The sequence below is a fragment of the Heterodontus francisci genome, chromosome 1 (genome assembly GCF_036365525.1).
Source record: "Heterodontus francisci isolate sHetFra1 chromosome 1, sHetFra1.hap1, whole genome shotgun sequence".
NCBI classification, from domain to species: Eukaryota; Metazoa; Chordata; class Chondrichthyes; order Heterodontiformes; family Heterodontidae; genus Heterodontus; species Heterodontus francisci.
The window spans coordinates 50493601-50519319 of NC_090371.1; the positions used below are offsets into that span (position 1 = coordinate 50493601).

The 25719-nt window shown below is 43.4% G+C and overlaps 1 protein-coding gene across 1 annotated transcript in view; it reads right to left on the reverse strand.

The window, feature by feature from the left end:
* Nucleotides 1–25719, reverse strand: part of myo5b (myosin VB) — a 398451-nt gene that overhangs the window by 66338 nt on the left and 306394 nt on the right. Inside the window, exons 21-25 of the mRNA XM_068030536.1 lie at nucleotides 22967–23206; nucleotides 21574–21810; nucleotides 1909–2002; nucleotides 1167–1315; nucleotides 269–388 (exon numbers count right to left, since the gene is read on the reverse strand). Coding sequence (XP_067886637.1) covers nucleotides 269–388; nucleotides 1167–1315; nucleotides 1909–2002; nucleotides 21574–21810; nucleotides 22967–23206 — 840 coding nt within the window. The remainder of the gene's footprint in view (nucleotides 1–268; nucleotides 389–1166; nucleotides 1316–1908; nucleotides 2003–21573; nucleotides 21811–22966; nucleotides 23207–25719) is intronic.

Sequence of the window (25719 nt, forward strand, 5' to 3'; positions counted from 1 at the left end):
ATATACATTTAAAAAGGGAAGATTTGCAGGGTTATGGGAAAAGAGCAGCAGAGTGGGAATGACTGTCTCTTTCAAAGACCTGGCAAAGGCATGATGAGCTAAATGGGCTTCTGTGCTATATGATTCCATGATTAAAAAAGTACTGCAAGTGTGATTATTTTTAAATATATTGTTAGTGCTTTTATCATTGTTCCTTGATAAATTGTAAATATTTGCGGCGTGATGTTATGAAGTCGCAGAATTCAAAATCTGTCATGTAGTCTCTCACCTCCACCAGCTGTATTGCATCCTCTGTATCCCCAACCTCAGATGTAGAGACAGAAGGGTAGTTAGAATCTGATTCAAGACTGCTTTGATTGGAGGGGTTTCTTCGGTGGCCTGGAGTGTGCTGCAATAATTTTAAAATTAATTGGAAATTAGTGGAATGCAAGAAAGGAATCAGTCACCTCAAAGTAATTTTAGAACTTCATGAATTCCACAATGTTATAGTGCCACCATATCACACATTACTGACATCTTTACCTGAACTGATCTTTGGGATGTGTTTTATATAAGAGAACTCCCCAAATGACACAGCAGATAAAGGTACCTCCCAATGTGAAACTGAGCCAGACAAACCAGAGGTTCCCATACTAAAACAAAAGCAAAATACTGCAGATGCTGGAAATCTGAAATAAAACAGAAAATGCCGGGAATACTCAGCAGGTCTGGCAGCATCTGTGGAGAGAGAAACAGAGTTAACGTTTCAGTTCAGTGACCTTTCAACAGAACTGGAGTCAGAGTTAGACGGTGTCAGTTCTGATGCAAGGTCATCAACCTGAAATGTTAACGTCGTTTCTCTCTCCACAGGTAGGTTGAACATTGTGTCCAGCACCCTTGCTGGGCTGGAAACCATATAAATGACTTTCACGCCCTTTTTTCATCTGCTTTGTCTGTGAGCTTCCACCATCCATCCCAGGCACTGATGTGTACCCCATCCATTTCCTTTTATAAGACACAACAGAAATGGAAATTGGGCCTAATTCTGGGCATTTCCTAATACGAATCACATTGAAGAGAGATCTGAAATATACACAAGTACTGCTTGGTGTTACGTATTTGGCATTTTCACCACATACTTCTTTGTTTAAAAAAACTAATTCGCATTTACAGCTTTAGAAAATCACCTTAATTAGGGTCATCTCTTCCCGCAGATTATCATAGCGTTGCTCCAGACGGGAGTACTCTTTCAGGAGGTTTTGATAGCGAGAGCGCTCTTCGTCCAGCTCCTTCTTTGCCAGTTCATTTTCTTTTTCAGTCTTCTGTGTGAGTTTTTCTGTAGATACAGTGCAATCCTGTTATAGGCAATGGGTTGAGGTGGGAAAAAAATGTTGCTAATCAGATTCACACGCTCCTTGTATACTGGGTTTACTGTGTTTATTCATACTTAAAAGGAAAACTCCAAGTCAGAACATAGGAACAGGAGGAGGCCATTTAACCCCTCGAGCCTGTTCTGCCATTCAATAGGAGTTTCAGCACACATGAGCTGTGGGCGTGTTACACACAGACAAGATGAAACTGATACAGTGGGGAAAAAACCCTACAATTTAACAAAACAAGGAGTCTTACACAGATTTTGGAACTAAGAAAGGTTTATTTAATACAGGTTAAGGGGAGGAATGCAAGTTTTAAGAATGGAAAGGCAGTGTTTAAAGAACAAATTATACTGTTTCATAAGGTAGAGCTATCCCAAACTTCTCCAAGTGAATAACTCACAGCAGTATTGGTGGATCCAGTCCCATCCCTCCTATGCCTGAGAGTCCCATAAGCACAGCTAGCTCTCATCCTTCGGTCTCTAAATCACTAATGTTTTAGAGAGTTGGAGGCAAAATTCGATGAACTTGGTACTATCACAGTAATTCATCTCACCTGCTACAACCTTGGACTCATTCTTGATGCTCTGGTTCAGTTCCTCCTTCTCACGTTTCAGCAGTGTGTTCTCCTTCTCCAGATCTAGCACACGCTGGCAAGAGAAAAGCAAAAGCAACCTCTTTACCACGTGGTTACTGATTTAAAAACTCCTTTCTTTGGGTAAAAGATCAGTAAATATTAAAACTAAGTGAGTTAGAGATCTTTCTTCCCACCCACAATTATCTCTCCTCATTGCCGGAAAGTGTTGTGCTATATTTCCACAGGTGTCTGCCATCCGTCTGTAATTCATGTGTCATTCTTGACAATCAGTGTCAGTAAATTATTACACTATGAATGGCACTACAACCAAGCCTCAACTAATCTCGGGTGACATGCGCTTTCCAGCAGTGATCAGAATGATATGCACAGAAAAAGGTCATTTGGCCCAATTAATCTACTTACGCTCTACCTGAGCCTCTTCCCACTTTACTTCATCTCACCTTATTGACATATCCTTCTCCTCCTTTCTCCCTCATGTACTTACCTAGCTTTGCGCCACACAAGTGCCAGGCAACGACCATCTCAAACAAGAAAGAATCTAACCATATCCCCTTGATATTCAATGACATTACCAATGCTGAATCGCACACTAACAGCATCCTGTGGGTTACATTGAGCAGAAACTGAACTGGAGCAGCCACATAAATACTGTGACTACAAGTGCAGGTCAGAAACTGGGAATTCTGAGGCAAGTAACTCACCTCCTGACTCCGCAAAGCCTGCCCACCATCTACGAGGCACAAATCAGGAGTGTGACGGAATACTCTCCACTTGCCTGGCACCCCATTCACTACCTTAAACATTCACTCCCTCCACCATCGACACACAATAGCAGCAGAATGTATTTTATTCAAAATGCTCTCCAGCAATATTTTGAATCTTTCCCATCTATCACTGCGCTAAATGTGATAGATTCAGAACAGATCTGGCAACACAATACTGGGCAGCTATGAGCTGCTGTGGACCATCAGCAGCAGCAGAATTGTATTCAAACACAATCTGCAACCTAATGGCCTGGCATATCCCCCACTCTACCACTATCATCAAGCCAGGGGATCAACGCTGATTCAACGAGTAATGCAAAAGAGCATGCCAGGAGCAGCACCAAGCATACCTGAAAATGAGGTTTCAACTTGGTGAAGCTACAACACAGGACTATTTGCATGCCAAACAATGCAAGCAGCATGTGATAGAGCTGAGCAATCGCACAATCAACGGATCAGATCTAAACTCTGCAGTCGTGAATGGTGATGGACAACTAAATAATTAACAGGAGGAAGAGGCTTCACAAGTAGTCCTATCCTCAATGATGGGGGAGCCCAGCAGTGTAAAAGAAAAGGCTGAAGCATTCGCAACCATCTTCAGCTAGAAGTGCCAAATGGATAGACCATCTCAGCCTCCTTCTGAGGTCCCCAGCATCACAAATGCCAGCATTCAGCCTATCCGATTCACTCCACGTGATATGAGGAAATGGCCGAAGGCACTGGATACTGCAAAGGCTATGTGTCCTGACAACATCTCAGTTGTAGTACTGAAGACTTTTTTTTTTCTTTTTCTTTCATGGTGTGTGGGTGTCACTGTCTTGGCCAGCATTTATTGCCCATCCCTAATTGCCCTGGAGAAGGTGGTGGTGAGCTGCCTTCTTGAATCACTGCAGTCCATGTAAGGTACGTACACCCACAGTGTTGTTAGGAAGGGAGTTCCGGGATTTTGACCCAGCGACAGTGAAGGAACGGCGATATAGTTCCAAGTCAGGATAGTGTGTGACTTGGAGGGGAACTTGCAGGTGATGGTGTTCCCATGCATTTGCTGCCCTTGTCCTTCTAGGTGGTAGAGGTCGCGGGTTTGGAAGGTGCTGTCTAAGGACCCTTGGTGCATTGCTGCAGTGCATCTTGTAGATGGTACATACTGCTGCCAGAGTGCGCGGTGGTGGGGGGAGTGAATGTTTGTAGATGGGGTGCTTTGTCCTGGATGGTGTCGAGCTTCTTGAGTGTTGTTGGAGTTGCACCCATCCAGCTAAGTGGAGAGTACTCCATCACACTCCTGACTTGGTGCCTTGTAGATGGTGGACAGGCTTTGGGGAGTCAGGAAGTGAGTTACTCACCACAGGATTCCTAGCCTCTGATCTGCTCTTGTAGCCATAGTATTTATATAGCTACTCCAGTTCAGTTTCTGGTCAATGGTAACCCTTAGGATGTTGATAATGGGGGATTCAGCGATCCTAATGCCATTGAATGTCAAGGGGAGATTGTTAGATTCTCTCTTTTGGAGATGGTCATTGCCTGGCACTTGTGTGGCGTGAATGTTACTTGCCACTTATCAGCCCAGGCCTGGATGTTATCCAGGTCTTGCTGCATTTCTACACGGACTGCTTCAGTATCTGAGGAGTCGCGAATGGTGCTGAACACTGTGCAATCATCAGCAAACATCCCCACTTCTGACCTTATGATTTAAGAAAGGTCATTGATGAAGCAGCTAAAAATGCTTAGGCCTATGACATCACCCTGTGGAACGCCTGCAGTGATGTCCTGGAGCACAGATGACTGACCTCCAACAACCACAACCACCTTCCTTTGCACTATGTATGACTCCAAGCAGCGGAGGGTTTCCCCCTGATACCCATTGACTTCAGTTTTGCGAGGGCTCCTGATGCCATACTCGGTAAAATGCTGCCTTGATGTCAAGGGCAGTCACTCTCACCTCACCTCTTTTGAGTTCAGCTCTTTTGTCTATGTTTGAACCAAGGCAGTAATGAGGTCAGGAGCTGAGTGGCCCTGGCAGAACCCAAACAGAGCGTCACTGAGCAGGTTATTGCTAAGCAAGTGCCACTTGATAGCACTGTCGATGACACCTTCCATCATTTTACTGATGATTGACAGTAGACTGATGTGGCGGTAATTGACCGGGTTGGACTTGTCCTGCTTTTTGTATACAGGACATACCTGGGCAATTTTCCAAATTGCCGGGCAGATGCCAGTGTTGTAAGATCAGAAGTGGGGATAATTGCTGATGATTGTACAATGTTTAGTACCATTCACAACTCCTCAGATGCTGAAGCAGTCTGTGTCCGTATGCAGCAAGACCTGGACACCATTCAGGCTTGAGCTGATAAATGGCAAGTAACATTTGCGCCACACAAGTGACCTTCTCCAATAAGAGAGCATCTATCCATTTCCCCTTGACCTTCAACAGCATTACCATCGCTGAATCTCCCACTATCAACAACCTGGGGGTTACCATTGACCAGAAAGTGATCTGGAGCAACCACATAAATAATGTGACCACAAGACTAACTAAGGGGTAATTGAATAAAAGAAATGGCAGCCAGTGTAGTGTATTGCTCCTCCTGCAGAATGTTCGAGGTGAGGGAAACCTCCGGTGGCCCTGCCGACTTCACCTGCTGGAAGTGCATCCGTCTCCAGCTCCTATCAGACCGTGTTAGGGAATTGGAGCTGGAGCTGGATGAACTGAGGATCATTCGGGAAGCTGAGGGGTTGATAGATAGAAGCTACACGGAGGTCGTTACTCCACAAATCAAAGGCAGCTGGGTAACAGTTAGAGGTGGGAAGAGGTCAGTGCAGGGATCTCCTGTGGTCGTTCCCCTCAACAACAAGTATACAGTTTTAGATACTGTTGGGGGGGACGGCCTATCGGGGGCAGGCTGCAGTGACCGGGCCTCTGGCACGGGGTCCTGCACTGTGGCTCAGAAGGGAAGGAGGGAGAATGGGAGAGCACTAGTCATCGGGGACTCGATGGTGAGGAGTACGGACAGGCGGTTCTGTGGGCGCAGGCGAGACGCACGGATGGTTTGTTGCCTCCCTGGTGCCAGGGTCCGTGATGTTTGTGATCGCGTCTTCAGGATCCTTAAAGGGGAGGGGGAGCAGCCAGAGGTCGTGGTGCACATTGGCACCAACGACGTAGGAAGGAAGGGTGGCACAGATGTTAGAAGTGAGTTTAGGGAGTTAGGCTGGAAGCTGAAAGCTCGGACGGACAGAGTTGTTATCTCTGGTTTGTTGCCGGCGCCACGTGATAGTGAGGCTAGGAATAGGGAGAGAGCACAGCTGAACACGTGGCTGCAGGAATGGTGTAGGAGGGAGGGCTTCCAGTTCTTGGATAATTGGACTGCATTCTGGGGAAGATGGGACCTGTTCAAACAGGACGGGCTGCATCTGAACCAGAGGGGCACCAATATCCTGGGAGGGAGGTTTGCTAGTACTGTTCGGGAGGGTTTAAACTAGTTTGGGAGGGGGATGGGAACCGGACTTGTAATCCAGGGACCAGTGGGTCCACTCAGAAAGACAAAGAGTGTAGTGAGGTATTGGGGAAGGTAGCACTGTCACAGAGGACAGATGGGCACGGAGAAGGGTTAAAGTGCGTATACTTCAACGCAAGAAGCATCAGGAATAAGGTGAGTGAATTGAAGGCGTGGATGGGCACTTGGGACTACGATGTTGTGGCCATCACTGAAACGTGGATAGGTGAGGGGGAGGAATGGTTTTTGGAGGTACCTGGTTATAGATGTTTTCATAAGATTAGGAATGGTGGTAAAAGAGGTGGGGGGGTGGCATTGTTAGTTAGAAATAGTGTAACAACTGCTGAAAGAATTTTCGAGGAGGATCTGCCGACTGAGGCACTGTGGGTTGAGGTCAGGAACAGGAAAGGAGCAGTCACCTTGATGGGAGTTTTCTATAGGCCCCCCAATAGCAGCAGGGAGGTGGAAGAGCAGATTGGGAAACAGATTTTGGAAAGGAGCAGAAGTCACAGGGTAGTAATTATGGGGGATTTCAACTTCCCAAATATTGATTGGCAACTCTTTAGATCGAATAGTTTGGATGGGGTAGTGTTTGTGCAGTATGTCCAGGAAGCTTTTCTGACTCAGTATGTAGACTGCCCGACCAGAGGGGAGGCAATATTGGATTTGGTACTAGGTAATGAACCAGGGCAAGTGATAGAGCTGTTGGTGGGCGAGCACTGTGGAGATAGTGATCACAATTCTGTAGCATTCACTGTGGTAATGGAGAGGGATAGGTATGTGCAACAGGGCAAGGTTTACAATTGGGGGAAGGGTAGATATGATGCTGTCAGGCAGGAACTGAGGAGCATAAGTTGGGAGCATATGCTGGCAGGGAAGGGCACGGTCGAAATGTGGAACTTTTTCAAGGAGCAGATAGTAGGGGCCATTGATAAGCATGTCCCTGTCAGACAGGGAAGGGATGGTCATGTGAGGGAACCGTGGTTGACAAGAGAGGTTGAGAGTCTTGTTAGGAAGAAGAAGGATGCGTATATAAAGTTGAGGAAAAAGGGCACAGGCATAGCTCTGGAGGGATACAAGATGGCCAGGAAGGATCTGAAGAAAGGGATTAGGAGAGCTAAGAGAGGGCATGAAAAATGCTTGGCGGGTAGGATAAAAGAAAACCCCAAGGCCTTTTACGCGTATGTCAGAAATATGAGGATGACTAGGGGGACCGTAGGTCCGGTCAAGGACAATAGCGGGAGACTGTGTGTTGAGCCGGAAGAGATAAGTGAGGTTTTGAATGAGTACTTCTCTTCGGTATTTACGAATGAGAAGGGGTGTATTACTGAAGAGGACGGTGTGAAACAGACTGGTAAGCTCGAGGAAGTGCTCGTTAGGAGGGAAGATGTGTTGGGGTTTTTGAATAACTTGAAGATAGACAAGTCTCCCGGGCCTGACGGGGTATATCCAAGGATGTTATGGGAAGCAAGGGATGAAATTGCAGAGCCGCTGGCAATGATCTTTTCATCTTCTCTGCTGACGGGGGTGGTACCAGGTGATTGGAGGGTGGCAAATGTTGTGCCCCTGTTCAAGAAAGGGAATAGGAACAACCCTGGGAATTACAGGCCAGTTAGTCTTACTTCGGTGGTAGGCAAGTTGATGGAAAAGGTGCTGAGGGATAGGATTTCTGAGCATCTGGAAAGACACTGCTTGATTCGGGACAGTCAGCACGGTTTTGTGAGGGGTAGGTCTTGCCTCACAAGCCTGATTGAATTCTTTGAGCAGGTGACCAAGCAAGTGGATGAGGGTAAACCAGTGGATGTGGTGTACATGGATTTTAGTAAGGCATTTGATAAGGTCCCCCATGGTAGACTTATGGAGAAAGTCAGGAGGCATGGGATAGTGGGGAATGTGGCCAGTTGGATTAAGAATTGGCTAACTGATAGAAGGCAGAGAGTGGTCTTAGATGGTAAATACTCAGCCTGGAGCCCAGTTACCAGTGGCGTGCCGCAGGGATCAGTTCTGGGTCCTCTCCTGTTTGTGATTTTTATTAACGACTTGGATGAGGAAGTCGAAGGGTGGGTCAGTAAATTTGCAGATGATACAAAGGTTGGTGGAGTTGTGGATACCGAGGAGGGCTATTGTCGTCTGCAAAGGGACTTGGATAGGTTGCAGTGCTGGGCTGAAAAGTGGCAGATGGAGTTTAACCCTGAAAAGTGTGAGGTCGTCCATTTTGGAAGGACAAACATGAATGCAAAATACTGGGTTAACGGTAGGGTTCTTGGGCATGTGGAGGAGCAGAGAGACCTTGGGGTCTATGTGCATAGATCATTGAAAGTTGCAACTCAAGTGGATAGGGCTGTGAAGAAGGCATATGGGGTGTTAGCGTTCATTAGCAGAGGGATTGAATTTAAGAGCCGTGAGGTGATGATGCAGCTGTACAGGACCTTGGTAAGGCCTCATTTGGAGTACTGTGTGCAGTTCTGGTCGCCTCATTTTAGGAAGGATGTGGAAGCCTTGGAGAGGGTGCAGAGGAGATTTACCAGGATGTTGCCTGGAATGGAGAATAAGTCTTACGAGGAAAGGCTGAACATTCTAGGCCTCTTCTCATTAGAAAGGAGAAGGATGAGGGGTGACATGATAGAGGTTTATAAGATGATCAGGGGAATAGATAGGGTAGACAGTCAGAAACTCTTTCCCCGGGTGGAGCAAAGCGTTACAAGGGGTCATAAATTTAAGGTGAAGGGTGGGAGATATAAGGGGGATGTCAGGGGAAGGTTCTTTACCCAGAGAGTGGTCGAGGCATGGAATGCCTTGCCCGGGGAAGTTGTTGAGTCAGAAACTTTAGGGACTTTCAAAAGGCTTTTGGATAGGTATATGGATAAAGGAGAATGATGGGGTATAGATTAAATTGTCCTTGACAGAGGACAAAGGATCGGCACAACATTGTGGGCCGAAGGGCCTGTTCTGTGCTGTATGTTCTATGTTTAAAAAAAAGAGTAGATCAGAGGCTGGGAATTCTGCGGCGAGTAACCCACCACCTATCTCCCCAAATTCCTGTCCACCATCTACAAGGCACAAGTCAGGAGTGTGACGAAATGCTCTCCACTTGCCCAGCTCCAACACCCTGGAAGCTTGATCGGCACCCCATCCACCGGCTTAAAAATTCACTCCCTCCACCACCGATGCACAGTGGCTTCAGTGTGTACCATCTGCAAGATGCAGTGCAGCAATTCATCACGCCTCCTTTGAAGGCACCTTCCAAACGCGCGACCTCTTCCACCTAGAAGAACAAGGAAAGCAGACGCGTGGGAACACCACCACCTGCAAGTTCCCCTCCAAGCCACATACCATCCTGACCTGGAAATATAACTCTGCTCCTTCACTGTCGCTGGGTCAAAATCCTGGAACTGCCTTCCTAACAGCACAGTGGGTATATCTACCCCACATGGACTGCAGGAGATTAAGGTGGTGGCTCACCACAACATTCTCAAGGGCAATTAGGGATGGGCAACAAATGCTGGCCTTGCCAATGACGCCTATGATAGAATGAAAAAAAATCCTCGCTACGTGGCAACAAGTTTCACATTCTCACCAGTCTGAGTGAAGCAGTTACTCCTGAATTCCTTATTGGATCCATGAGTGACTATTTATGGCCTCTAGTTTTGGACATCCCCACAAATGGAAACACTAGATTAGGGGATAAAATTTGGGAGAAAAGTGAAACTAAAATGAGAGAATACATTGATTGAGTTATCTCTGAAGGCCATCAGAACAGACAACTTAAATGAGTTCACACATTGGAGGTGATATTGGAATTCGAGGGGATTGAGATGAGAAGGCGGTTAGATGAAGTTAAGGCCAAAACAGATGGCACCAATGGCATTTTCCTGTTCTTAAAAATTATCATTTTTGTAAGTAGAGGGTTAAATAGGACCTTCCTGCTGCATTTTAGAAGAAATTATGGCATATTTATTCAATGCAATTCCATCAGAAGGATTTCAGAGATCCAATTTTTAAACACACTTTGACTTTTATTGTAGAGATTTTTCACTCTGACACTAATTTGGGAGAATAGAAAGCTCCAAAAATCTGAGAGAAAATTGTCTTTCTTCACTTTATTAAGTATTCAGCAATAAAACATTGCAATTGTCTCTGAAGGCAACCGCAGTAATTGCCTTTAGCTTGATAATGACCATTGGTGCAAAATTCTTCAACAAAATATTGCAATGTTGGCATTGCCATAATTGGCTGTATGTAGTCTGACTGAGGAGTCACAGGTGACCTTTATGCTTTATATGGAACACCATGTTACTGATTATATGGCATCTACCAAATTTGGCTTCAGTTGCCTTTATTCATCATAAAGGCAGCCCCCTACCTGTGAGATGAAACAAAGCTCATAACTCAGGTTTCTCAGCGGAGGTCATTTACTTAGCACTAGAGGCCTGCTACCCGACCCGAACCCGACGGGACCTGACAACATGTGTCGGGTTCGGGTCGGGTTGGGCCCATCTTCCGGGGCCGGCCACACATGGTAAGTGCTCTGCCAGTAAGTATTAAAAATAAAAAAAATAAAAAAAAACTTACCTGAGCTGGGAGTCTGGGACGAAACTGAGTCTGCGCAGTGCGCGAGTGATGTCATCACGCATGCGCTGCAGCTTCTTGCAGTTTCGGTGTCAGGAAGGCAAGTGAAGGGATGGTCGGGTTAGGCCGAGTAGTGACGGGTTCGGGTCAGGTCGGGCTCCGGGCAAAATCGGAGGGACTCGGGCCGGATTGGGCTCGGGCCCACTGTGGTTTGGTTGCGTTCTTTTTCCAAACCTAAAGCAGGCCTCTACTTAGCACCTCAAAATGTGGATATAAACCTCTCTTATCTGTATTTGTTAATCTGTTTAATTTAGCTTCTCTAATGCCTGTTTATAAACATACTGTTGTACGGTATTGCAGTGGTTATGGTACTGGAACAATGGTTGAGAGTTTAAATTCCACCATGACAAATTGTAAAATTGAATTCAATAAATCTAGCACAGAAAAATTTGGCCATGAAAGCAGCCTGATTGTTGTAAAAACCCAGTTGATTTGCCAAGTTCCTCTGGGAAAGAAATCTGCCTCCCTACTCATCTAGTCTGTGTGTGGCTCCAGTCTACTCGATGTGTTTGACTCTTAATACCCTTTGAATTGACCTAGCAAGCCAGTCAAATTGTACAAACAACTGCTACTCAACAAGAAGGTTCATTACCACTTTCCGAGGGAAACTAGGGATGGCCAATAATGTGGCCCTGCCAGCAATACCCACATCACGATGGAAAAAATCTTGGACTCTGCTGAATTAGTTGACTTCAACTGGAAAAATGGTAAAGGAGCTACACCTCCTCAGGCTAAACAGGAGAAAATTCAATTCAAAAAGGTTTAATACACTGGGCTGTTTTCTCTAGAAATGAACGGAGAGGTGACCTAATTGAGGTCTATAAAATTATGAAAATTCGATAGGGTAGAGGTAGAGAAGATGTTTCCACTCATGGATGAATCCAAAACTAGGGGGCATAAATGCAGGAATGGAAATAGAAAAAATAATTTCTATTTTTTTTTCCCTTGAAAAAATAAAGACTTTCACACAACCTTCTTTCACCCTGGTACTACTGTCCTTGTTGGAAGTTGGACCAGCTTTGACCTCCAGGTGAAAAGCAAGTCCAAAGGCCTTGTTTTCTAGTAAATTGAGATCCAGATGTGGAAAGATTGACAACTTTTGGTGCAATGTTTCAGTTACAGATACTCAAGTATGGCCACTGGAGGAGCTATAACATCAACAAAGCTAGAGAAAAAAATAATCTGAAGTAAGGAAAGATAAATAAAAACAGAAGAGTATTACCAGTGTGGCACTGGTAAGCACAAAACTCCTCAAAAATGCAACTTAAAAGTCTGTTATTCCAATTTGAATAAAATGTCAGGAAAATACTTGCCTAATGCCTCAATTAGTAAGCACATTACGCTGTGTGTAACTGAGCGACTCCAGTGGGGGGGGAATCCTCGGTTGAGGAAAAAGGAAGACATGTCGGAAGCGCTGTTGTGGAAGGTTGCATCATAACAGTCAGAGATGGAGAAACTGGAAGAATGGGGTGGAGTCCTTACAAGAAGCAGGGTGTGAGGAAGTGTAGTCAAGGTAGCCATGGGAGTCGGTCGGCTTATAATGAATACTAGTGAATTAGAATTAGAACATTACAGCGCAGTACAGGCCCTTCGGCCCTCGATGTTGCTCCGACCTGTGAAACCATCTGACCTACACTATTCCATTTTCATCCATATGTCTATCCAATGACCACTTAAATGCCCTTAAAGTTGGCAGTCTACTACTTTTGCAGGCAGGGCGTTCCACGCCCCTACTACACTCTGAGTAAAGAAACTACCTCTGACATCTGTCCTATATCTATCACCCCTCAACTTAAAGCTATGTCCCCTCGTGTTTGCCATCACCATCCGAGGAAAAGGACTCTCACTATCCACCCTATCTAACCCTGTGATTATCTTATATGTCTCTATTAAGTCACCTCTCCTCCTCCTTCTCTCCAACGAAAACAACCTCAAGTCCCTCAGCCTTTCCTCGTAAGACCTTCCCTCCATACCAGGCAACATCCTAGTAAATCTCCTCTGCACCCTTTCCATAGCTTCCACATCCTTCCTATAATGCGGTGACCAGAACTGCACGCAATACTCCAGGTGCGGTCTCACCAGAGTTTTGTACAGCTGCAGCATGACCTCGTGGCTCCGAAACTCGATCCCCCTACTAATAAAAGCTAACACACCATATGCCTTCTTAACAGCCCTATTAACCTGGGTAGCAACCTTCAGGGATTTATGCACCTGGACACCAAGATCTCTCTGTTCATCTACACTACCAAGAATCTTCCCATTAGCCCAGTACTCTGCATTCCTGTTACTCCTTCCAAAGTGAATCACCTCGCATTTTTCCGCATTAAACTCCATTTGCCATCTCTCAGCCCAGCTCTGCAGCCTATCTATGTCCCTCTGTACCCTACAACACCCTTCGACACTAACCACAACTCCACCGACCTTCGTGTCATCCGCAAATTTATTAACCCACCCTTCTACACCCTCTTCCAGGTAATTTATAAAAATGACAAACAGCAGTGGCCCCAAAACAGATTCTTGCGGTGCACCACTAGTAACTAAACTCCAGGATGAACATTTGCCATCAACCACCACCCTCTGTCTTCTTTCAGCTAGCCAATTTCTGATCCAAAGCTCTAAATCACCTTCAACCCCATACTTTTGTATTTTCTGCAATAGCCTACCATGGGGAACCTTATCAAACGCCTTACTGAAATCCATATACACCACATCCACTGCTTTACCCTCATCCACCTGTTTGGTCACCTTCTCGAAAAACTCAATAAGGTTTGTGAGGCACGACCTACCCGTCACAAAACCGTGCTGACTATCGCTAATGAACTTATTCTTTTCAAGATGATTATAAATCCTGTCTCTTATAACCTTTTCCAACATTTTACCCACAACCGAAGTAAGCTCACAGGTCTATAATTACCAGGGCTGTCTCTACTCCCCTTCTTGAACAAGGGGACAACATTTGCTATCCTCCAGTCTTCCAGCACTATTCCTGTCGACAATGACGACATAAAGGTCATTACCCCTGACAGCTCGTCCCCTTCCAATGCAATTGCAGGAAGTGGAATACCTGTCCTTTTTCCTTCTCTCTCCTCACCATCCAAGGCCACAAACACTCCTTCCAAGTGAAGCAGCGATTTACTTGTACTTCTTAGTATACTGTATTCGCTGCCCACAACGTGGTCGCCTCTACACTGGGGAGAACAAACGTAGATTGGGTGACCGCTTGCAGCACACCTCCATTTAGTCCACAAGCTTGTCATTTCACCACCCTGCTCTCACGCCCACATTTCTGTCCTTGGCTTTCTGTAGTGCTCCAGTGAACATCAACACAAGCTCAAGGGACAGCATCTCATCTTCCAATTAGGCACTCTACAGCCTTCTGGATTCAACACTGAGTTCAACAATTTCACAGCATGACTGGCCTTTTTTTATTATTATTTTGTTTTACTTCTTAACCATGTGCCTGTCTTAAACTTGGTTTTTCATGTTTGTGCTTTCGGACAGAGCTGTTTATTATTCTGTCATTAACACTCTCTCTGCACTAATGCTTTGTCTTTCGCCAAACCAATAGCATTCCCTTTGCCTTTGTCCCATGACATCTTTGCCATTGAATCTCTCTGCCATCTGCTCTATCACACACCTTCTCTTCTTTCTCTTTCCCTCCCTCCCACTTCGCATGATTAAAACCGATTACAATTCTAACCTTTGCCAGTTCTGATGAAAGGCCACAGATCTGAAACATTAACTCTGTTTCTCTCTCCACAGACGCTGCCAGACCTGCTGAGTATTTCCAGCATCTGCAGTATTTTGCTTTTATTTTAGTTGGATATGTGTATGTGTGTGTGTACGCGTGTGTGTGTCCGATTGGAACAAGATCATGATTGGCTCCAACAGAACTTCCCATTAGTACTCAGCTGAATAGCTTCCTTCACAGTAAAGGCACTCTCTATTGTGCATCATATGTCAAGTCGGGTGATCCAGCAGCCCAAAACTGGGCATCCACAAGACACTGTTAATCGTCAGCTGTAGCAGAATTATATACTATCATAATTTGTAGCCTCACAGCCTGACACATCCCCTACAACTCCATTATCATTGAACCAAGACATTAAGATTGGTCCTGATATTTGAGTGCAATACTGAGGGAGTGCTGTACTATCATGGGTGCCGCCTTGCATATGAGATATAAAACCAAGGGTCCCTCTGTCCCATGACCTTAATTTCAACTCTTACTACTTCCTTTTCAAAGCACTCCAATCAGGTTTCCATTACACATAAACTATCAGTTCTGGCACCACAACTTAGGAAGGATAAATTGGCTTTGGAAGGAGTGCAGCATAGATTTATGTTAAAAGGGTGTTTTTTTAAAACTAAAATCTTAGAATTCTGTGTGTTTAAAAAAACTGAAAAAAGGATTTTCAGTGGACATGGACACCTGCAATTAGCTGAAATTTTTGGATGTTGACTTGGTATACAAGAATAGGAAAGCAAGCAGTTTCAAGGAAGCCAGCCAGGGGTTTTGGCCTCCTCAGAGCAACACTTTGAATGACGGGAGACTCTGTGTCTGGTCATGCAATCTGCTTAAGAAGATTTACTTTCACTTTTGACCCTTTTAAAAACCAGTGATTTAGACAAAGAGCAGGCATTTGAAATTTGTTTTTTTGACCTGCCTGGAGATCAAAGTGGAAAACCCAGAAAAAGACCTCGCTCTGTAAAGGAAACCTGCATCTCTTGAAAATAAATCATGCATTTGAAAGGTGGCAGATTGCTGTTGCCTCCTGTCTCTGAAGAATTCCTGCATCCAGTGTGGTTCCTGTTACCTCCTGTGTTTTGGGAAATCCTAGAACCTGAAGAAAGCTTCTGCTACTATACTGCTGCTGTGAATCCTAAGCAGACCTGTTGCTACACCCCTGTTGAAAGACCTATATGATGCTTGCTTTAGCCGAATTGCCTTGAACACCTACCCATCACAGACTGTTTATCAACCTGGCCTGGAGAGACTTTGAGTGGCATCTGACTAATCGACTCTGGGACACCTCACCCAACCAAAGAATTTTCTACCAGAATGTGACAAACGGAATTATTTTATTTTTTTTATTCCTACGAAACAGCTGTAAGCCAAAATCCTTTTTTTTTACCTGGTTAACCATTTTTAAAAAATGTGTGTGTGCATGAGGGCGAGGGAAATAAGCAGCTTTTCATAAATATATATATATATATATATATAGATTTATCTCATTAGTGATTAAGACTTATTTTTTTTCTAATAAGTAATGTTGTTGCTGCTTAAAGATAACTGGGTTGGTGTGCTTTATTCTGGGGGACAAATAAAGTAATTGGCCATTCTTCGGTCGGTGGGAAAATTTAATGATATGCTGTGGAGAAGTGGGACTGAACTAACAGTGCATTTCTCTCTCCTTGGTCGTAACATTTATCAGAATGATTCCTGGACTGCAAGGGTTAAATTATGAGGGGTGGTTACACAAACGAGGATTGGATTCCCTGGAATTTAAAAGGTTTGTTGAAATTTTCAAGTCATGAAGGAGAACTGTGGGGTAGATAGAGAGAGACCATTGCTGTTGGTTGGGGAGTCTAGGACTTGTGGGCATATTCTAAAAGTTAGAGCCAGGTTTTTCAAACGTGAAGTTGGGAGGCACTTCTACATACAAAGGGCAGTAGAATTTTAAAACTCTCTTTTACAAACAGCATTGGATGCTAGGTCAATTATTAATTTGAAAACTAAGATTGATAGATATTTACTAGCCAATGGTATTAAAGGATATGGGGCAAAGGCAGATATACGGAGTAGGTAATAGATTAGCCATGATCTCATTGAATGGTGAAACAGACTTGAGGGGCTAAATGGCCTACTCCTTTTCCTATGTTAATCACTGCACCACTCAGATGGAGCAAGTGCAGAAGTTACCACTGTGACTCAGTTGCTATCATTCACAGACATAATAGTACTAAGCAGACATAGATTAACTGAATTTCCTACAGCTTATCAGTAGTCCACAGAAACACCACACTTTGCACATGGATATGATGCCATAATTGATTTCCCTTCCACAGATAATATATATGCAAAGCATATTTGGTCCTGTTTACAGCAGCATTAATTAAGATGATCTGAATCAACTGCTGAGGCAAGCAACACCGTGGTATGTAAATGACGCTGCAAGACCTCAGTATATTTGCGGCAAGGTTTACTACCTTGGAGGCTCCTCTTTTCAGATTTTTTTTTTTGCTCATGTACGTGAGTGTTGGGGAATGGAATGTATTTCCACTTTTTGCACCATGTCACTTTCAGGTCAAATGCAGTGCCGGTTAGATACAGCATTCAGTCTCCCCTCTACACTGCCCTGATGAGTCATAATCTTAATTTAAGAAAGCTGCTCATACATGCTAGCCTAGAAAACTAGGCAACGTGCTGACTAACAACTTCACAAATGTTGACACAGCTCTATACTCAACTCTTTTATTACAAGAGGGAAAAATAAAACTGACATACACAGAACTGCAGTTTGCAGTGATGGTGGATTTAGAAATTACTGAAGTAGAATTAAATGCTGATGGCACGAGATTTATTTTCCAAGAGGGAAAAAATGATTTTATCCCTCATTTGCAGATTTTACAGCCTATGACAATTTTGCCTTCCAAGCCAGGAATAATTTCTCCTGGTAGGGTAACAGTATTTAAAATAGGAACATAAAAGTAGTTAGAGGATTTCAAAACAATTTAATAGGGATTAGGTCCTTTCATTAGGAATTTCAATCCAGATGGCCTTGCAGTATGGGAAAGACCATAAAACAGCAAACAGGGTGATGAGTTTTATATAAATGGGCATTGAATATAAAAGAAAGGCAATTGGTCAGGCCTCAGTACTGTGCACAGTTCTTGGCATTCCCTTTTGGGAAGGGTATGTTATGACCAAGGCGGGAGGAGTGCACTGTTAATTCAGGCCCACTTTTCCACAGGTCACAGCATATCAATAAAATTTTCCCACTTACCGAAACAGCCAATTACTCTACTTGTCCCCAGAACAAAGCACACCAACCAGGTTTCTTTAATCAACAAAAATTAACTGATTATAAAACCAATTCTTAACCAATAATGAAGTAAATCTGTACGAATTGAGATCTTAAAACTCCTTATTTTCCCTAGCCCTCACGCACACACACATACATCCAAAAAAAATGGTCAACCATGGGGGGGGGGAAAATGGATTTTTGTTTACTGCAGTTTCATAGGAATGAAAAGAATAATAAAAACTTAGGATGTCACAATCTGGAAAGAAGTTCTTCGGTTTGGCGAGGTGTCCCAAAGTCGAATAGTTAGATGCCACTCAAAGTCTTTTCAGGCGAGGTTGAGGAACAGTCTGCGATGGGTAGGCAGTCAAAGAACTTCAACAGTAGTAGGCTTCACATAAGGTCTTCCATCAGGTGTGCATCAACAAGGATCTTCTTAGGTCTTATAGCAGCAGTACAGCAGTAAAAGATTTCTTCCAATATTCTGGGTTTCTTAAACCCATGAGGCAACCGTATAGCTTGAGGGCTTCTTCAGAGACAGGAGGCAATAGAAATCTGACACATTTGAAATACAGGGTTTCTTCTCAAGACATGCAGGTTTCCTTTACAGAGAGGTAATAAGTTTTCTGGGACTTCTTCTGATCTCATAGAAACATTGAAGCAGGAGTAGGCTATTCAGCCCTTCGAGCCTACTCCGCCATTCAATAAGATCATGGATGATCATCCAAACTCAGTAACCTGTTCCCGCTTTCTCCCCGTATCCCTTGATCCCTTTAGCCCTAAGAACTAGATTGAACTCTTTGAGTATATTTAATGATTTGGCCTCAACTGCTTTCCGTGGTCGAGAATTCCACAGGTTCACCATTCTCTGGGTGAAGAAATCTCTCCTCATCTCAGTCCTAAATGGCTTACCCCTTATCCTTAGACTGTGACCCCTGGTCCTGGACTCCCCCGCCATCGGGAACATCCTTCCTGCATCTAGTCTGTCCAGTCCTGTTAGAATTTTGTAGGGTTCTATGAGATCCCCTTTCATTCTTCTAAACTCTAGCGAATACAATCCTAATCGACCCAATCTCACCTCATACGCCAGTCCTGCCATCCCAGGAATCAGTCTGGTGAACCTTCGCTGCACTCCCTCCATAACAAGAACATCCTTCCTCAGATAAGGAGACCAAAACTGCACACAATACTCCAGATGTGGTCTCACCAAGGCCTTGTATAATTACAGCAAGACATCCTTGCTTCTGTACTCAAATCCTCTCGCTATGAAGGCCAACATACCATTTGCCTTCTTAACTGCCTGCTGCACCTGCATGCTTACTTTCAGCAACTGGGTGCACAAGGACACCCAGGTCTCGCTGCACCTCCCCCTTGCCCAATCTATCGCTGTTCAGATAATAATCTGCCTTTCTGTTTTTGCCACCAAAGTGGATAACCTCACATTTATCCACATTATCCTGCATCTGCCATGTATTTTCCCACTCACTCAACCTGTCCAAATCACACTGGAGCTTCTCTGCATCCTCCTCACAGCTCACACTCCCACTCAGCTTTGTGTCATCTGCAATCTTGGATATATTACATTTAATTCCCTCATCTATATCATTAATATATATTGTGAATAGCTGGGGTCCTAGCACTGATCCCTGCGTCACTAGTCACTGTCTGCCACTTGGAAAAAGACCCGTTTATTCCTACTCTTTGTTTCCTGTCTGTCAACCAGTTCTCAACCCATGTCAGTATCTTACTTCCAATCCCATGTGCTTTAATTTTGCACGCTAATGTCTTATGTGGGACCTTATTGAAAGCTTCCTGAAAGTCCAAATACACCACATCCACTGGTTCTCCCTTATCTATTCTACCAGTTACATCCTCAAAAAATTCCAATAGATTTATCAAGCATGATTTCCCTTTCATAAATCCATGTTGACTTTGTCCGATCCTGTCATTGTTTTCCAAGTGCTCTGCTATTACATCTTTTATAATAGACTCTAGCATTTTCCCCACTACTATGTCAGGCTAACCGGACTATAACTCCCTATTTTCTCTCTACCTCCTTTTTTAAATAGTGGGGTTACATTAGCTACCCTCCAATCGTTGGAACCGTTCCAGTCTATAGAATTTTGAAAAATGACCACCAATGCATCTACTATTTCTAGGGCCACTTCCTTAAGTACTCTGGGATGTAGATTATCAGGCCCTGGGGATTTATCTGCCTTCAATCCCAACAATTTCCCTAACACCATTTCCCTACTAATTACTGATTTTATACAAATACTGATTTCATACAGTTCCTTCTTCTCACTAGACCCTATGTTCCCCAACATTTCTGGGAGGTAATTGTGTCCTCCTTTGTGAAGACAGAACCAAAGTATGTATTTAATTGGTCTGCCATTTCTTTGTTCCCCATTATAAATTCTCCCCTTTCTGACTGCAAGGGACTCGCATCTCCAGGCAGGTCAAAATCAAATTTCAAATGCCACTGGCCTTCTTACAGTTCAAAATTGAAATCAAAACCTTTCATAAACAAGTTGCATGCCCAATCATGAATTCTCTCTTGTCATAACAGAGGGTAGCTCTGAGGTCAACTCCCTGCTGGTTTCCTTGAAATTACCTGCATTCCAGTCCTTGTTTACCAGTTCAGCTTTGTTGAAGTTCCTTTCAAAACATCCAAAAAACTCAGCTATTTCCATATTGTCTCAATGTCCACTGAAATCCTTTTCAGTTTTAAAAAAAAATAAAAGTATCCTAAGTTTTAATCCAAAAAAATCCTAGAATCCGGTATTAGAGCCAAACAGCAAAGATTCATTACAATAACAAGAATGAAAGATTATAGTTATGAAGAAAGGCTTGAATTTTCCTTCAATAAAGAGAAGGGACGGAAAAGATTTTTTGTACAATGAAAGGTTTAGAGAAAGATTGTTTCCAGGAGTTGGTGAATCAATGGAAAGAGAGTATAAATTCAGAGATATCACTGGAGGAATAGAGGGGAGTTTAGAAGAGTTCCAATGAGCTCCACAATAGAGTATTAGAACATGGAATGATTTATGCCAAGTGACTACTAAGGCAGAGACTAGAAATGCATTTAGAATGTAAAGTAAAATTCTAAATAAGAATGTGGAAAGGAACGGTGAAGTGAAATGTAGATAGCTCTGGTTGAGGAACTAGCACCAGCACAGATGTGGTGGGCAGCCTGGCCTCTTCCTGTGCTGTGATTCCTATAATAAACTTAGTTTTTCTTGTGGATAGTTGTATGTGCACACTTTCAGAAATCCCAAGCAAAAAGGACCAGTGACCTGTGGTATCAAGTAAATAATTCATCACAATACGAGCGCACTGAGGCTTTTAAAGGGAAGCTCCAAGGAAAGCTCACAGTAATAATTTTACGCAGGATGAAGTGTGCACAAACTTCTCCATCCGTATGTTGATAAAACAAAATTTGGGTTTCCATCAGTGTCTAAGCCAATGGGATCCAGGTCATACTCAGAATATGAGCACTGAATAAGTATAAAGGTCACAATCATTTCCTGGTACATCTAACTTTGGTAGAATAAACAATCAACCATAATATGCATTTTAATTTCTTATCCAACGAAGCCAACAAATATTGAGGCAAGTCAAGCCAACATTATTTTTCAAAAGGAATTACCTAGAATTGGTCAATAAAATATTTTTCCATTATTAACTGGTTTAACATTACTCCCAGGTGTTGGTTACCTGCTGAAGTTCTGCTTTCTCTATGGTGTAGCTGTCCACCAGGATTTTGTGTTCTGTCTGGGATTTGTCAAGTTCCTTGCGGAGTCTCTCAATCTCCTCCTGTAAACTGGTTGCTCGGTTCTCATCTCCCTGCTGTTCCCGCCATCGGTCTAATTCCTTGTTAAGTTTATTGATTTCGGTAGCTTGTGCCGAGGTCACTGCCGTTAGCTGCTCGGTCAACGCCTTGTGCTCCTTGTTCTATGGAAAGGATCACAAGCATGGGTCAACCTAATAGATAAGCAACATGCACTTCACTGGGTTTCACATATACACAAAGACATGCTGATGGGTCCATGTTTCTCTAAGATAACCTAAGTGGGTGCTTCCCTATTGAGAAAATTTCAAAATATTACTACAAAAACTTGGGAGTTTTCTATCCACTATTCAAGCTGGATCAAGGTTTTCATTAACTTTTTACTGAAGGTTACTATCCTAAGCAGTGTTTTACTTAAGGGTCACTTTCAGGAATGCTCCAATATGGTGCTTTTGGACTGTCTCTGATATCGGTTCAAGAAGGCTCGGTCCACCATTGCCACCCTCTCAAGGGCCACTAGGGGTGAGCAATAAATACCAGATTTGCCAGCACAGCCCATATCCAGAGAATTAAAAAGAATCCCACAAGGAGAGCTTAAAGCAGGTATCAAGTGGAGGTCAAGCAGTTTCCCATAAATAGTAAAGACAATACCAAATGTTCTATTATAAAGCCTTTCATTTGGGTGAGGCATGGGGGAAGAGGAGAAGAATGCTTTCTTCTCTGAACATAGGAAGGGAAAATGCTGAATCCCAGCTCTGCCAATGTCTCATAGGTGGTGGGAGTGAATGAAGGCTGTGAATGGAGACCAGAACCAAAATGGAACAGGACCTTTGTTGATGGGCACAGATGAAGGCAAGAGGTTATCCCTGGGCTGTATTCTATGTACTATCGGTCTGGAATTACAAAATTTGGAAAATACATTGTGATTATTGATGATTAATTTAACTTTGTAGAGAGATGAAATTTGGAGTCATCACATATCCTGGGCTCTAACTCTTCAGACTCAATAATAGTCATTGAGTCAAGGCAGAGGGAGATTGTTGGCCCACCTTACCTTAAAGAAAAGATAGGAAAGGGAAGAAAAATTAACATTCATTATTCAAACAAATGATTTGGAGTTTCCACTGAAAAATAGACACAATTGCAGAAAAGGATCCTATTCCAAAATTAGAATTTGACTTAATCATTTACTGTAAAGCAGTCACCCTGATTATTATTTGCTTATGCATAAGGGAGCATTATTTATCTGGCCACAATTTTGTGTATTAGCACATTCTAAATTTACAGTGAACTTGGAAATTAGACTGAGGCCATTCTTACCTGATCATCTACCTTTCTTTGAAGCTGAACCACTTTATTTTCCATTCCGCTGGTGAGCTTCTTGTAGTGTTCTACTGACTTTGCTTCAATTTTCAGTGTCTTCAACTCACGGCGTGCCTTCATCCGCCTGTAGCAGCACTGTAGATAGATGACTGCCTTGCGAATCCTGGCGAACTTCTTTCGAGCCATCCAGCCCCTTATATACTTCTGAATAACACTGGCTTTGTGCTGCCGTAGCAACTGTGGAAATTACAAGATGACACAGAAAAATCAGGAAAAGCCTTGCATAACTCAATACCCTACACGGAAGAGGTCAGCAAGGTAAAGCTCCTCCACCAACACATAATGGCAGGTTATGGATTCATAGTTATAACTCTCAAAACATTAAGTTCCCCATTCTGAAGTTGGGGAAAAAAATCCATTAAAAATAGGAAGGTGCAATGAATGAGACGATATCTGTTTAGCTCTAGAATGAGCTTCAAATCCTGCCTAGATTGATAGGATGTTAGTCTTCTTTCTGTCTGGAGACAGACCTGCACTGATAGAATGCCTTCAAGACCTCAGGATATCCCAAATCACTTTACATCCAATGATGTGCTTCTGAAATGTTGTCTGAAATGTTGAATTAGTGCATGTGAAATGCGTTGGACAGTCCACACATTTCATACGAGCATACACTACATGCTAGAGCAAAAAATAATAATTTTTTGGAATGTGGAGAATTCTAAAAGGAGAAACATGCAAAATATTTAAAATTAACACATTTGCTAGGGAACCGAATGTTCTTTCAGCACCATGCCTCCCTATAAGACAATATTGCAGTTAAAATGACATGTTTAGCTCCACTGATGGATAAGTGAGTTAGCACAATGCAGTGCTAATGGTTTGAGTAATGAAAACCAGGTAGAACTCAGCTTTGATCCCTGGTTTCTGCTGATCTAAGCTGCAATAGCATTAGGGCCAATATAACTGCTCTTAGTTCCCTTTGACTGGAGACAAAAAAATCTGCTCAACTGTTGTATAGTGACCCTGGTAAACAGTGATGATAGGATTGGGCCTGTTTTGATTTTGCCAGCAATTACTGTCTGGGATCACACTTCAGTCAGTGGGAAAACTTTGAAAACCATGGAACTGCACCACAGCACGAGGGCGGCACAGTGGCGCAGTGGTTAGCACCGCAGCCTCACAGCTCCAGCGACCTGGGTTCAATTCTGGGTACTGCCTGTGTGGAGTTTGCAAGTTCTCCCTGTGTCTGCGTGGGTTTTCGCCGGTTGCTCCGGTTTCCTCCCACCACCAAAGACTTGCAGGTTGATAGGTAAATTGGCCATTATAAATTGCCTAGTATAGGTAGGTGGTAGGGGAATATAGGGACAGGTGGGGATGTGGTAGGAATATGGCATGAGTGTGGGATTAGTATAAATGGGTGGTTGATGGTCGGCACAGACTCGGTGGGCCAAAGGGCCTGTTTCAGTGCTGTATCTCTAATAAAAAAAAAAGGGAACCAAGAGAATAAAAACGGAGAAGAGCAAAAGGGGAAAAACAAAATAAAAATGACAGCTTCAATCAGGTGACCAACCTTATTCAGTAAACTTGAAATTATAGTAAATAAGTAAAAATACTGTGTGCAGTTTTGGTCTCCTTATTTAAGGAAGGATGTGAATGTGTTGGAGGCGGTTCAGAGGAGGTTTACTGGATTGATTACTGGAACGTGCAGCTTGTCTCATGAGGAAAGGTTGGACAGACAAGTCTTGTTTTCACTGGAGTTTGGAAGAGTGAGGGGAGACTTGATTGAAGTATATAAGATCCTGAACAGTCTTGACAAGGTGGATGTGGAAAGGATGTTTCCTCTTGTGGGGGAGTCCAGAACTAGGACAGAGATGAGGAGAACTTTTTTCTCTCAGAGGGTGGTGCGACTTTGGAACACTGCCTCAGGAGGTGGTGGAGGTAGGGGCATTGAATATTTTAAGGCAAGGGTAGATAGATTCTTGTTAGGCAAGGGAATCAAAGGTTATCAGCGGTATATGGGAGTGTGGAATTCGAGACACAAACACATCAACCATGATCTTATTGAATGGCGGAGCAGGCTAGAGGGGCTGAATGGCCTACTTCTGTTCCTACTTCGTATGTTCGTATAAATATGGGTCAGTGCTACCACAGTTAAAAAGAAACCTCGGATATGGAATTGCACAGCCTTATCCTGTAGTATTTATTTACAGCAGAAGGGAAGGAGCACTATTAAAAATAAAGCCATTATAAAGAATTGAATGAATTTCAACATCCTTCTCAAGATTCAGAACTGTCACTCCAGATGGCAGTACACACAACCCTGTTGATTTTCCTCACTATTCCATTGTCATGGGATCGGTTGTGTAATGGGTTTGCTGTACCACAGATCACATTTATTGCTAAAACTTTTGTTTCCAATTAAAATTTAACCACCCTACTAACACTGAGCACTACAGTAAGATGCATCATTTTGGCATATTCGCTTACAAGTGTAAATGATTCACTTCCTGCACTCCCACTGTGTGCCACCAAAAAAATTATTGAATAGATGTTATCTGTCACTCAAATAACATGACCACAAGTCTTCTGATACTTAAAAAGGCATTTTAATCTGAAATAGAATTTTAAGGAAGTAGGCCTGAGGCAGTAAAATCAGAGTGGACTTTCAATAAAAATAGACAGAATAGTTAAATATGTCTTACGACCCAGTGAGAAAGGGGTCTAGGGTTGTCTTTCAGCCTTCACCT